This window comes from Macrobrachium rosenbergii, chromosome 8 (genome assembly GCF_040412425.1).
Source record: "Macrobrachium rosenbergii isolate ZJJX-2024 chromosome 8, ASM4041242v1, whole genome shotgun sequence".
In the NCBI taxonomy this organism is placed as follows: Eukaryota; Metazoa; Arthropoda; class Malacostraca; order Decapoda; family Palaemonidae; genus Macrobrachium; species Macrobrachium rosenbergii.
This window is the reverse complement of record NC_089748.1, coordinates 45,274,891-45,289,541: the sequence shown is the minus strand read 5'-3', so window position 1 is coordinate 45,289,541 and position 14,651 is coordinate 45,274,891. Positions and strand designations below refer to the sequence as shown.

General features: G+C 35.8%; 1 protein-coding gene across 1 annotated transcript; it reads left to right on the top strand.

Annotated features, from left to right (window-relative positions):
• The first annotated feature begins 379 nt into the window (after positions 1–379).
• Positions 380–13,868, top strand: Arp6 (Actin-related protein 6). The gene is made up of 9 exons (XM_067107647.1): positions 380–513; positions 2,425–2,576; positions 3,551–3,668; positions 4,970–5,162; positions 6,504–6,696; positions 9,333–9,552; positions 9,987–10,132; positions 11,884–12,000; positions 13,682–13,868. The coding sequence occupies exons 2-9, from the start codon at positions 2,503–2,505 to the stop codon at positions 13,809–13,811; spliced, it is 1,191 nt and encodes a 396-aa protein (XP_066963748.1). The 5' UTR covers positions 380–513; positions 2,425–2,502; the 3' UTR covers positions 13,812–13,868.
• The last annotated feature ends 783 nt before the right edge of the window (positions 13,869–14,651 follow it).

Sequence of the window (14,651 nt, the reverse complement as noted above, 5' to 3'; positions counted from 1 at the left end):
CATTCTAAATTTTCCATAAATTTATGTCATGTTTCTCACTACGCTATCAACGCCGTCAAATAAACCATACTACATGGTGAGAAATTATGAGCCCTTTTCGAATAATTATTGAAGAAAAGTTTGAAATTCTGGAAAAAATTAAATTGATTTAATCTACTGTGTATAATTTTATTACAAGCACACGATAGTCGTAACTTGACATAGTTACACCATTCAAAAGAGTTTCACCAAATAAGCTAAAAAAACTTTTTGAACCATATCAGAATTAGAATAAAAATCTAATTTAAGTTTAAATAAATAAATCCTGCATATTATAGATGCTTTCCAAAGTACAGCGGATTTTCCATGGCCAGACAAATGAGAGACACTACTCACAGTCAATGTAAACACACCATTGCTCATCGTAAACTGTTGATGGTTGCCGCTAACATTTGACAGAAGAAACCTTGACGAACAACACGCTATTTTATGAAAAAGTGGTAAACAGTGTGGATGTGCTTTTCAAAAGAGGCAGTAAGTAACTCATAATATATATTAAATAAGGTTTATTTGTCTTGGCGTAGCGTAATTTAACAAAATGTATCTCGACTTAAGACTACCGATACCCAAGGATACGCCGGTTGCGTGTTCTCCTTTCGTTCCATGAATATCAGTTTTTACTTCTAGGCTTCTGAAGGCAAACCGTTGATTATTTTTAAGGCCTACGGATGGCTATTACCGTTTTTGGGTTCGTTTCCCTAGGGAGATTTGACAGTGGCAATACCGGGGATAACTAGAATGGAGACCTAGCCTCACCTGAGAACGCCCCTAGATGATCAGTTGATTTTACGCAGTATTGCCTTTTGCACATAATGTTTTGTGTTAGTTCAGAATTTCCTAATTGCACACTTACGCCATTTTGTTATACACCATATAAAATTTGATTGTGTCCAAGATGCGACAATCATCCCCCTCCCCACGCTAAGTCAGGACTTGGCACCCTAGGATAGGTTAGGTGAAGAGAAAGTTAGGTAAAAATGCACCTCAATTGAATTATGGGTATTTCTAAGTAAATACAAGTGTGTGACAAAAATCAAAGGTAAATCCATAATTAGCAACCAAAAAACTGTAGAAAAAGTTAAGTTAGACGTAAATCACCGCCGTGGAGCTACCACTTAGATCTACAGAATTATGTCTTTGATCTGCCTTGTCGCTGCACTCTTACCAAAATTTTTCAGGAAGCATTCACTATCCATCTCAGGCAGTAAAATTTTAAGTATAGACAGCATAACCATTCAGTCTGAAACTAGTGAAATATAGTTTTTATGATATATATAGGGTAAAACGCACCACAAGTTTAGATATGTAAAATGTGGCACCAATGGGAAACTAGAGTACCGTAATTGGTTCAAGGGAAAGAACGGTAAAACAATAGAACAGCTCTGCATGGGCTATTACCTTGGAAATTGATTTTTCCTATACCTGTAGTGTTGCTGATGAAGGAGGTGGTATTGTTTATTGTCGATCAATTATTATTAACCTCGTATCTCTGTCCAACATGGTTGGAAACCCTTTGGGAACACGAGGTTTTGTGTGGGGGAAATCGCTGGGAGAAAGACCAGATTGTCATGTTGTTGTTATGGAATTGTTCTGCGCACGTGCAAGTCATTAGGGAGCCATGTGTTCAAGAAGGGATCAGCTGAGGAAACCTATTATAAAGGGAACTATACTAACCTAATATACCCTAACCTAACCTAGTAGGCCATGTTACTTAGCCGGACCCCCTTGTGAAGGAAACGCCACTTTTTACCAAAAGTAGCCTTACGACACTGCACATGCATGATAGCATTCCAGGATGGCCAGCATACAATAACTTATCAGTTCAGAGGTTACAGTAAGCCTCCCAAAAATAACAGTAAATTCTTGATAAGCAACCAAAATACTGTGGAAAAAGTAAAATTCCAAGGTAATACCCCATGCGGAACTGTTCTATAGTTTTACCGAAAGAACAAAAAAAGTTGTGTTTTTACTAGAGTATCTTCCACCTCAGTGACCACACAAATTACTAAACTGTTCCAGATCTCTGCTGTTTCTAATGGGAGAGAATAAACTCAGCAAGAGTTGCATTGTATGTAACTAGAGTGTACTGTAATTTTTTAAGTTCCATGTGGTAATGACCTGCGACAGCGTGAAGTAGGTCCTAAAACACTATCCATATGGAATGGTAGATATGATTAGTCACTGCTTTCCAAAAACGCAACCAACAATATAGTGTGTTCTTTGGGTTATCAAACCTGACTCTTATTTACAAAAGATTACCATACATACTTAGATACATGTTTGATAAACCTCATTATGTTGAACATTCTAAACCTATGAGCTGCACCTGAATTTAGGATTGATATTTTGCTTTTATTATGATTCTTACAATTTTTTTATTTTCAGATTGAATTGATATGCTGCAGTTTGTGGAGCAGTTAGGAACGTTTTGAGAATATAGTACTGCATTCAGCGAACACCTAAATGGCCAATGTCTTCATTTTGGATAATGGAGCATACTCAATCAAAGGAGGATTTTCTAATCAAAATGAGCCCAGGTAAGTAGCTTAGTAGCTCTTGGGTATAAGCCTCAATTTTTAGTTTCACTGGCCCTTCCTACTGCTTCAGAATTCCATATCTACTTTTTTTCTGATCCCCCTTCATATCACAATCCTCTAGCCATCCAAGTGTCTCTGTACCAGCCCTTGGACACCATGTCTGTCAAAAGCTTCCTCGTTTCTTGTTGTTTCCAACTCACTTCAGCCATGGGTCTCCACATCTGTCCATCATATTTCAAAACCATCTTCATTTTCTTTTCAAGTGTCCATGCTCAGTAGAATACATTGAAGTCCCAAATCACACATTTAGTCCTCTGAACCCATTATTTTATAACTGACCTAGAGTTTAGCTGCCTTTTGACCTTTGCTTTCCATTCAATTGGGTACCACATGGTCCCAGATTTTTCAGCGCCCGATTGTATAGTAGGGTACAGGAATTATTATTATGTCCTTTTCCCATTTCATGACCAAGAACATGACATTTCTGAGTGGAGATTCAACCTGCCTGTCATTTGTAAAACTACCCTCTCAACTAAGGGGTAAATTGTTAAATGTTTGTATTTATCATAGGTTTACAAATCAGAACCTTCTGTCGCAATCTCACCTCAATCATCCTGAATAGTCCCTGATGCCAAAGGAAAAAGTGCTGGCTTATGACAGGTGAATGGAGACTCCCCACTCAACCACTTACCACCAGTTAACTCTACCAATTACTTAGGAGATTTTATATTCCTCTGTCTTTCAGTGTTTTGTTTTTATATGCAGTATTTATGACTTTTACATAATAATTTCTAGCTGTCTATTAAGTACTAGATTGATATTTTTTTATTGAAACATCAACTTTATAATATTTTGACTTGTTCCATAAATATGTATTCATTACAATAAATAGAAATACCTGTACAGCAGTAACTGTCATTGATAAGTAATTCACTTTATCAGGGTATCCAGTACTTCTGTTTTTTATTTTGCAGAGTTATGCCTAATGCAATTATGAAAGCAAAGAGTGAAAGAAGACGTCCCTTCATAGGTGATCAGGTTGAAGATTGTCGAGATGCTTCTGGTCTGTTTTATATTCTTCCTTTTCAAAAAGCAAGTATTTTTTGTAACTGTCTTAGAGTTTAGTGGATAACTTGTTTTATAAAATTACTTTATAGGTTTCAGAGAAGTAAAGCAACTGCACATTACTGTATCAGCTTATGTGAAATATATAATTAAGGCTTGAATGTGAAACATCATCATGAAATTCTTCTACCCTTGGTGTTTACTCGAACTTTCATCATTCGATTAGTCGTGACAGCGTTAATGGCATTTTGTATGCCTATTTTGCTCTTTTACTTGAGAATGTTGCATGGCTCATCAGCTGATTCTTTCCTTCACACTGTACTAGTTCACCAACATGATGTTAAGGAGAGGAATTTGACAATTAAGGATCTCTGGCCACTCTTTGCTGTGGATCCGCTTGAGTTGTGAGTCTTGGATTCCTCAGACCCTTGCCTTTTCATGGAACTTTGGTCAGGGAATTTGGAGGGGAATGTATCTCTTTAGCAACAAGTGCTGCCATCTACAGCAGGGGCAGGTGTTCTCCTGATATGACATCATCCACCAAGCCTGCCTCACCTTGCAAGCCTTCGTACAGGCCTCATCAGCTCTCGAGTCATTGCTCTCAGCCCTTCATTCACTGGTACTGGCAGTCTGCTATCTTAACACTTCCCCTGCATTCATTGCATAGTCTAGTTCATAATAAGCAATGCAGATGCAAATTTAATTTCCATTTTCAATTTTTGTGCTTTTTTTGGAGAGTACCATTAAAGATGAGGGCACCCGGGAAAGAACGTGCCATCTTGGAAATTTACCAGTTCATATTACCAACTACATATCATTTTAAGTAAAGTTTAGTAGCCAAATGGTTTTATACAAAGCACATAGATACTAACTTTTCTGCTGGCCCTCCAGTAGTTCCATTTCTGCATCTACGTAGTCCAATTAGGCAGCTGTGATATGTGTCAGAAGGTTTCCTTTTGTTAGGGGTACTTAACTGAGAAGAAGACTCAGACTCAAAGATTTTTATTATTAAATTAATCCTAGTCTAGTATAGCAATGCACCAGGAACAGATTGTTAGCAAAGGGGTTGTATTTATGGAACTTAAAATTATTTCAAGCTTTTTTAAACTGCTCTGTCAAGTTGAGAAGTTAGAAATCAAGTAATAGCTGATTACTTTTTGTATGCTTGAAATGTATTTAATATTTTTTTTAATGTGTTGTTGGTAAACAGTAAATTTGAATTTGTCATTTACCAACATTGGAAAAGTTCAAATGTTATTCTAAGGAATAACTTGTAAAATTGCATTTCAGATATGGCTTATCATTTTGGGTTATTTTCCTTGTTACAGGGATATTTAGTAAACTGGGACATACAAAAGACTGTCTGGGATTACCTGTTTGGGAAGGATGTATTCAACGTGAACCACTCCAACACTACAATGATCATTACGGAACCATATTTTAATTTCACAAGCATTCAAGAAGGAATTAGCGAAATCTTCTTTGAGGAGTATGATGTTGATGCATTACTGAGAATTAATGGTTTGTATATCCTAATACAGGTACTATATGTAGATGAGACACAAACTTTACCTTACCAGGTTATTATTATTGTTAAGTATTTCAACAAGACCACTGATTCACATTTCTGTACTTAGATGGTTTATCCAAAGGATTTGCTTTAGAAGGATAGGTAATAATGAGTGCAAGGTAAAATTGAAGAAGTTTGTCAGCTAGTTAGTAAAAAAACTAAAAAAAAACTGTCAAATACAAATATCTAAGCAACTGTGGATTATGAGACTCCATTAATGGTATATTTTAGGGTGCTGAGGGCACCAAAGATGATAAAATGGAAACCATTAGGATGAATTAAATGTTTAATGCGACACTGTAGTCTTGTTATTTATATAATTATTTATTAGAAGTAAGTACATTTTGAATAATTACAAGATAATTAATGGTGAAATACAAGTGTGAAATTTAAGAGTACATAAAACCTCTTCATAATACAGTAGTCTAAAAGTGGTTGAGGCTAATTTGTGTTATGGGAAAGTTTATGTTGCAAATTATATCTAATTACTCCCCTCAATAAATTCCTCTTTTCCACCAGGTTCATGAAAATCATATTACCTTGCATTTTACCACTAGCTTCCGTGCATAAGACTGCTAAGTGATAATTAGAAACTTAATAAAAACTGTATATGAGAGAAAGGAATGGAATAGAAATGATCAGGAACAAAAAAAAAAATCAAGGCTCAGACACATAGAGCCTTTCTCCTAGCTGACGATATATACTACGGTACATATTTTCTGTGTAATACCTAAGTACACAGTGGATTGAAACAAAAGAAGAAGGCACTGTGCAAAAGTAGATAAGAAATTTTTTAGGAATGGAGTTGTAAGTTATTTAGAGTGTCTAGGAGTAACAATAGCACAGTTACAGTATTGTGTAATATAATTCAGGATATTGGAAAAAATATGCCAAAATCATTTAAGGTGTTAAGGGGATCAGGTAATGGCATAGCTAGGGAAAATTAAATATTGTAAAAATGTTTCATTATTAATTGATTAGTTGTACAACAAAGGTTGCTTTTAATTATGTTGTAATTTTTTATGCTTGCAACTCAATATTTTGTCATAAAAAATAGAGAAGGTAGAGATATTTACCATTTCTAAAAACATCAGACACAATTAAGTTTTGTCCACTTAGTGATGTAATTACTTACAGCACTGACACATGTTTTTGCAAAATCTTTTAAGAATTCTGCACATACTTATATTCGTGACATAAAGACCTAAAGCTGATTCTGGTGAGGTCAAAGCATTGTTGATGCAGGCTTCATATGTATGTTGATTAACTAAGGTCAGGGTCATATTTTTCAGCTGGTGATCTGTCTGTTCACAAATATCATCGTGATAGACCACGAGAACTTTGCTGTTTACTGGTGGAGTCAGGATTCAGTTTTACGCACATTGTTCCTTATATACAAGGCAAGAAGCAGAAGGATGCCATTTTACGAGTAGATGTTGGTGGAAAAGTGCTTACAAATCATTTGAAGGAGGTCATTTCATACAGGTATATATTTATCAACAGTGTTCGTTAGCTATGAAAATGATTTAACTACACCATTAAACTGAAATTCTCAGCTTCAGCGGTGTGGTAAGTATTTGTATTTATATATGACATATAAGCCTGTTGCATTTAGTAGAATTATTGAGTTTTAGCCTAGAGCATGGCTGAGGTAGATGCAGTCAGCCTTGCTGGAGTCATGAGAATGATATAAAATATAAATTACAAATAGGGAGACATTAAACACTGAAGTGGTTGAAAATGTTGTGGAAATTTTTAGTAATATTTGGTAAGAAAAATTAAATGTATGTTAATTTCACAAGAAACCTTACAGATTACTGTGTAGGCTATCATAATGCACTGACTTTATAAAAAAATTTTATTTTTTCTAGGTTTAACTTGGGGAGCTTATAAATAGAGTTCAGTTCAATACTCTTGTCGTATGCCTAGTAATTTAGTGTATATTGTTTATTGGTGCACAATATTATATTTAGTTATATAGAAAAGCATAGCTTTTTACACATCAGGCACTCAACTATATGATTATGCTAGTAGTGTCTTCTTTTAGTAGAATTATTGAGTTTTAATTATTTGTTTTTCTATTTTATTTTATTTGTGTATACAGTATAGTATTTTACATAATTGTAGTCCTTTTGTATCCCTAATTTTACTTTTACTTATAGTGAATATATGCGTAAGGGACAGTTAGGCACATGCAGAATTTCAGTTCTAACCCAATACCTGGACCAAAGTTCAGTTCTATGTAGATTTATGGTTATGCTAGCAGTGCTTACATAAACTCGTAGATAACCTACCTTACACTGTGGGTGCCTTATGGGCTCTGAGGATCACAGCCCATCTTTTCTTCTTGAGTGATCTCCCTCTCCAAGTGGCTGAGTTTTATTTTCTACAAGAGCTGAATTCATGCCACTCCTGCCTTGTCTTGCATACTTGCCTCACCAGCACAGCACAAGCCCCTTTCAGCCATTAGCTCACATTCTTGTCTACAGATGTTGTGAGTGTCAAGTCAAGTGCATCCCTGGGGAGTGTGCTGGGTAATTCTGTTCCTGCTGCAAAGGAGCTTTTGGCACAGCTTGCTTCTAGTCATGCCTCTCATTGTCAGTTGAAGCAAGGAATGAGGAAGACATTCTCCCATCCCCAGTTAGAGTCATGAGGAAGTATCTTAAAAAAACCAAATCTTTTAGATATGGTGTTTTTTGTATATCTTTGTCTACTGGCTCTGCTAAAACAGAACCTTCAGAAAATACAATCATTTTTCTACCCAAGACAAATTATTTTAAGGGCCTGCGGAAAACTACTTAGTATGAAGCATCCCAAGTAAGGTTGACCCTGGAATTAGGGTTGTGTAGACCTTCTGTTTTTAACACTGCATTTTGGGAGTCTCCTATTTTTTATAAATTTATCCATGAGAACTACCACGTAAGTCTTTGATCTGTACTCATTAAGATCTGTAGGAGCAGTAGGCCAGGTTTTAAGAAAGATCCTGTGGGAGTGTAGTATTTAAGCTTGGTGGTCTGGTAAAACTACCTATAGTAATAAAAATAGTGATGAAAATTAGTTCTAGAAAGGGGTTTGGTGCTCCAAGTTCAGCTTTCCCATCTTTACAACGCTACCCATTTCTTTTCAGGCATAGTATTCTGGGGTGATTGCTTTAATGCCTTTATGGTTTGGTGAATGTTGCATCCTTGTTTGAGCAGCTAAGACATAACTAACCAATTCATGGCCACTTTTTAGTCCTCAGAACTTTTACTTGCCATTCTTTATTTTCATTCTTTTCAAGTCTCCACAATACTCAGCTACATTATTCTAGGAGCGAAGAAGAAGCCTCACTACCCAAATAGCTCTTCAGACTAATGTAAACTAACAAGTGTGATGAAACGAAGATAATTTTTAAAAAGCAACATTAATTTCTTTGTATGTAAACCAATACTTTAGAAAATGACAGTAAATCTAAATAACAAAAATATTGATTCTAATTGCCAGCAGAGGCACTGAAGGTCCTGGATGCATACCCTGTTAGATGGAACTGAAGGGATTTTTTTGCTACTTCTGTGGAGTATCTTAGGAGTTTGATAGGTGCTCAGTTAGGCTAATATTTTTTAAAAGTTTGGTTTTTAGAACTGTACATTTAATCATGATTATGTTTTCTTAACAGATTTTTTTATTACAAAAATAAAAGTTAATATAGAAATTAGAATTTCAGTATTATACCGAATGCATTACTATAGACCATAAAATTTGAAGGATAATTTTTATTGATAAGCATTGTTTTCTCCTGCTGTGTACTAGCAACTTTATGCATGATGTGTAAGTCTACCCTCTTTATTGAGTGATTTTTATATGCTTAAAGATTGCACATTGGGTTGTATGGTATTTGCACAGGCTGTATAAGGTTGAGTTAATAGATATGAAAGACTTATGATACACAGTAATTGATGTATTGGCAATCAGAGTAACATTCTGAGATATATTTCTGTGAATGACAAGAATACATTATTATACTGGAAATTATACAACGCTTCATTTTCAAGTTGATAAGGTATTTTTTTATTTCAGACAGTTGGATGGGAAGGCAGATTTAAGCAAAAAATTCTAAAATGCTGAAATATTTTTCTTAACAGGCAGCTGAATGTTATGGATGAGACTTTTGTGATTAACCAAGTGAAGGAAGATGCATGTTTTGTGTCTTTAGACTTCAATGCTGACATGAGAATAGCCAGACAGGCAAAACAAGAAAATACAATACTTCGTGATTATGTTTTGCCAGATTTCACAACAATTAAGAGGGGCTATGTCAGATCTTTGGAAGAGTCAACAGGAAAAGCTACAGCTGGTGAACAGGTAAGAACTACAGTCACTGGCTGAACTCTTCTTATGAAAAGATTTGTGCCCTGGTTTTGGTCAAGAGTTAGATCACGTGAATGAGGGAGATGCCAAGCATGTGGTTGCTGCTAACTGAGCATATAGACCTATGGGCTCCCAAAACCCCATTCCTTGCTCACAAGGGTAGTCAGGTCACAGCCTGTGAAGTTTTTGCACACGATAAGCATGCACTTGAACTGAACAAGTCACTGACAGGTTCAATAAATTTCCATTATCTAAAAATGTAATTAAAAATACATATATGTTTCAAATGCCATATTTGATAATGTATTGGAAAGGTAGGAGGGTCCACACATTTGGAGAAAGAATTACAATTTTCTTTTTATTTGTTACAAAGAAGTTCCGTGCTTTCTTGTCGATATGTACGAGCATTTTTGTTTCCCCTTTTTCAGTTAATCCGCCTCAACAATGAAAGGTTCAGTATTCCAGAGCTTCTGTTCAATCCCAACGATGTTGGCATTCAAGAAATGGGAATCACTGAAGCCATTGTCCATTCCATCAATAAATGTCCTGAAGAAACACGGCCTCATCTTTTCAGGTTTGTGGATAATGGTGTAGTTTTTGTAGTTTAGAAAACACCCTTTAGATTAATTTTTCAACATGCTTAAAATGTTAATTATGCCATGTACCATAATTCTGTTAAACTATGTCATGCAAAATCCTAACCACTTATGTTGCTTTACTCACAGTCCCCCATAGGGGAGGGAAGAGGCCCGTCAGTGCAATTTACCGTGGTGCACTGTAGGCATTACTTAAAAGGTATTGCAGCTTCCCTTCAGCTGGCTGCAACCTCTTTTCATTCCTTTGACTGTACCTCCATTCATATTCCCTTCCATCTTACTTTCCGCCCTCTCCTAACAGTTGTTTCATAGTGCAACATTGCAAGGTTTTCCTCCCATTACACCTTGAAAATCATCTTAATGTTAATTTCTCTTTCTGTGCTGAATGACCCCATAGGTCCGAGTGCTTGGCCTTTTGCCCAAATCCTGTATTCTATCTTTACTCACAGTCTTGTTAAAGAAGCTATATGAGTGATTGTTGTTGAACACTTAAAGTATTTTTTTTTTTATTTTCCCACCTGATGCTATGTAGGTTAAATTCACCGATATTGTAAGTTTTCTCTTACACACACTCAAATGCCTTGATGTCATGGAAATATAATTAGTCATTGGAAGATACAATCTAGAGTATTTGTGTCCTGTCAAATGCATGAATTTTTTATAGCCTGTTTGTGTACCTGTGCAAACACCTGGAACTCAAGTCTCAGGTCCACTTTGTCAAGAAAACTTCACATCTTGTGTGTGTGTGTGTTAACTTGTTAACAACTCATTTTCTTCGACAGTTTAGAAAGCTCTGGATTGTTTTTCCCTTTTTGGTTATCATTTGCATTTCCAATGTAGCTAGAAGGGGAAAATTTACCTGAAATAAGGACCATCTGTCCAGCTGCTACCATAGAACCCACTGATTATGAATCAACAGCTGTGTATCGCATCACCTAATTGTAAGCTTGCAAACTGTATGGTTTTACCACATACCTTTCACAAACAGGCATCAACGTCCAAATCATGTTTAAAAAGCAGAGAAATCAAAATAACTCTGGACTTATGGACAAAGAATAAAAACAAGAAAGAGATAAAAATTCTGGTTGTGTTTTCCTGGTAAAAAAAGGTCTATGAGTTCCTTCCCAGGACCCCTTGATTTGTTTCCAGATACAAAGGAAATGTTATGACAGGGCAATAGAGATGATCTTCATCTTAGGGTAAAAAAGTGACAGAATGACTTATGACAGTTCAAAAGGAAAAACTTATTGGCATTAGTTATCATGGTACAGTATTTGGGATGCCAATTAATTCAGTGAGTCAGTTTTTTAATGGGATCAACCCCACGGGGTTTGTGTACCTCATGCAGTGTAATGTACGAATTACTTTAGTTTCTTTGCAGTGTCCCTTCAGCCCCTAGCAACAAGGCCTTTCATGCTTTTTACTGTACGTCTGCTTATATTCTCATTCTTCCATCTTACTTTCCACCCTCTCATAACAATTGTTTCATAGGGCAACTGCAAGGTTCTCTTCTTGTTACACCTTTTTACTCTGTTTCTTTTTCAGCACTGAATGACCTGTTAGGTTCCAGTTCTTGGCCTTTGGCCTAAGTTCTATATTCCAGTTCCAGTTTAATGGGGTCAAACGTTAAATTAGTTCTCTCCACTGTCTTCTGTGATGTACATTTTCTCGCTTGGACTGGTATCACTCAGAATATCTATTAATGTAAATGACTTTCTTTTACTTCCAGGAACGTTCTTCTAACAGGCGGCAACTGTAATTTCCCTGATTTTAAAGACAGAGTGTTTAATGATGTAAGATCTCTAGCTCCGGACAACTATGAAGTTAATGTGACATTAGCTAAAAAGTAAGTAGAAAACTGAGAATGTTTGCTTAATATCATGCCCAAAACTGTGCCAGAAGTAATTTTAACATTAACATATAAATTAAAAATGTAAAATTTTATATTTGTTCTATTAATGAAACTGTGGAGTTTTAATAGGATTGTTTGAGCAGTGTAAGGAAATATAGGAAGGATATTGAAAGAAAGTCAAGAATAATTTCTTTAAATCAGTTATCAGTTTGGCTTGGTAATGAAAATCAATCCCAGTTTATTTGATGAAGCAACAGTACAAGTGCTGAAGACACCATAAAGATGCATCAAGCAAGTGTTGGTAATCTGTCATAATACAAAACCTAGAGTGATGATATTGAGAGGTTTTGTAACTAAAAAAAAATTTTAAGGCAAATGTTGATTACCATTCAGGATCGACATTCTCCTTGACAGTTATAATAGAGAAAGCTACATAGGACCAGGGAAAAAGTGAGGTCCTTGGGAGCTTCAGTATATAGAATACCTAGTATTAGCATAATGATGAAAGTTGCAAAGTAGAATGGAAAAGAGTAGATTAAAAATCAGTGTGGTACCAGTTGAACCAGCTTGTAATGACTGGAAAGGAAATGAGAAAATCCAGTAAGGTAAGTGGTTATGAGGGTGCTATAGGAGAGGTGTTTGGCTTAATGCAGTTCTGCTTATAAAATGTAACAGATGGTCACAGATGCTCAGTGGCAGAGCATGGAAGGGGTAGAATGTTTTTTATTACAATGGTGACATTGTATTGGATTGGAAAGCTGATACTGTGAGGTCATAATACTAAAAGCTTGGATGACGTGAGGGGATTGCTGAAAGCTGGCAAATAATTACATCCATTAGTAAACATAGCAAAGTGTAGGACATAGAGTATAAGATATTCGTTGTGCAGCAAGGCGTAGACTCATTTAAAAGTACAGGAGATCCTGATTTGTTACGACTGCAAAGTGTTTGGATTGATAGCTAGAGGACAGACTGGAAAATCCACAAAGGTTATGGACATGCAAAGAGGATAGGAGAATAGTTAGTTAGAGAAATAGTGAATATGGAAATGGTAGGACTGTAATGAGCAGGAAGATGCAAAATGAAGGAAGTACATGAAGAATATTTTTACCTGATGGGAACTCGGGCATAAGATGCACAAAATATATCATCATATAAAGTATTTTGATACCGTAGAGTTACATTGCAGGACTAGTGTGGCATTTTAAATAAGTGGAATTTGGAACAAGGTAAAGTTAAACAAGTTATGTTGCCAGAAGAAGGTAGAGTGGTGCAACTGGGTCAGAAAGGATACTGCAATGAAATTTAGTAATGTGCACAGTATGGTATACTAGGTGTTTGGTTAACAGTAACCTTCCAGGGGAACCAAGACGGAACAGAGTGGAGAGAACTTTTCAGATGTCTTGCCTCATAGAGAAAACTTGATGCAAAAAGTGTTAATGAATAACTCATGGATTCAAGACTTAATGGACTTTTGCATAAATTACAAGGTTAGGCAAAGGTGTAAGCCAGGCTGACATTAGTCAGGTATCCTTTTCACTCCAATTCATAACCACATTCATCACACCTGTGGCTCTGATTAGTGTAGCTAGAAGGAAGAGGTTATATATATGATTTGTAAGCAGTTTGAAAGTATTCTCATTTTGAATCTTTAAATTGTTTTTGTTTTTTACAGTCCATCTACATATGCTTGGAGAGGAGGTGCTGCCATAAGCAGATCTGCACACTTCCCAGAGATGTTGGTTACCAAAAGAGAATGGGAGGAAGATGGGTATAATGTTTGTCAAGAAAGGTTCAGTGTTTAAGTAGGTAACTGTGCTTTTGTATTTAAATGGACTCTCAAAATAAATAGATTTTTATAATATGTATATTTTGCTAAAACCTAGTTACTGTTTTGCAGAGAATGCAGCAAGTTGTTTTGTCTTTATTAGCTACTCTGAAGATGAGTAATTTAGTAGATTTAAGGGCCAAGGTTTTTTTGTTTATGGAATGAAGGTAGCAGTGGTAGTGTTCACTTCAATTTGTTTTCACTACATTTACCTTTGATTGCTTATTTTGAAAATACTTTACCATGTGTGTGTCTTTCTGTTGTATGTTCAGTTGTTAGGATGGATGGCAGAAAAAAAGTGGTATTTTGCAAATTGCATAGGCTGCTTGAAGCTGAAATTGCCACTTAACATTTCTTCAGGCAACTAACCTTTCTAATGTGACATTAGATAAATCCTGTGCAATAACACGTTCATATGAACTAACTGAAGAGGCAGACTTTATGGGAAGGCCCCCCCCCCTCTTTTTTTTTTTGTAACCAGAGCATTGGCCTTATTTATTTAGTTCTCATGGGGCTGGTTTTCAGTTGCTAGCCGTTCAAGACAATTTGAATGCTTTCAAAGTACATATTTATTTTTATGCATTTCAGTGTCATATATCCTGTTCTGTAATGTTTGATTTTCAGATTTAATTATTATTAGCCTTTACAAAGCCTTTTAAAATTTGCCACGTATTCCATTTTTGGTTCAGGTTATCTGGGATCCCTGATTTATTAGGTCCAGACTAATATTATTTACAGTATTTTGTACTGCCATGCACTGTAATTGCAGGAAGATCAAAGTTATCCATAAAATAAATAGTGGCTTTAGTGTATCAAG

Excerpts from the sequence above, each read along its gene's own strand:
- Arp6 (XM_067107647.1), top strand. The coding sequence starts at position 2,503 with ATGGCCAATGTCTTCATTTTGGATAATGGAGCATACTCAATCAAAGGA. Across the intron at positions 2,577-3,550 it reads TCTAATCAAAATGAGCCCAG|AGTTATGCCTAATGCAATTA; the intron begins GTAAGTAGCTTA and ends TTTATTTTGCAG. Across the intron at positions 5,163-6,503 it reads TGCATTACTGAGAATTAATG|CTGGTGATCTGTCTGTTCAC; the intron begins GTTTGTATATCC and ends CATATTTTTCAG.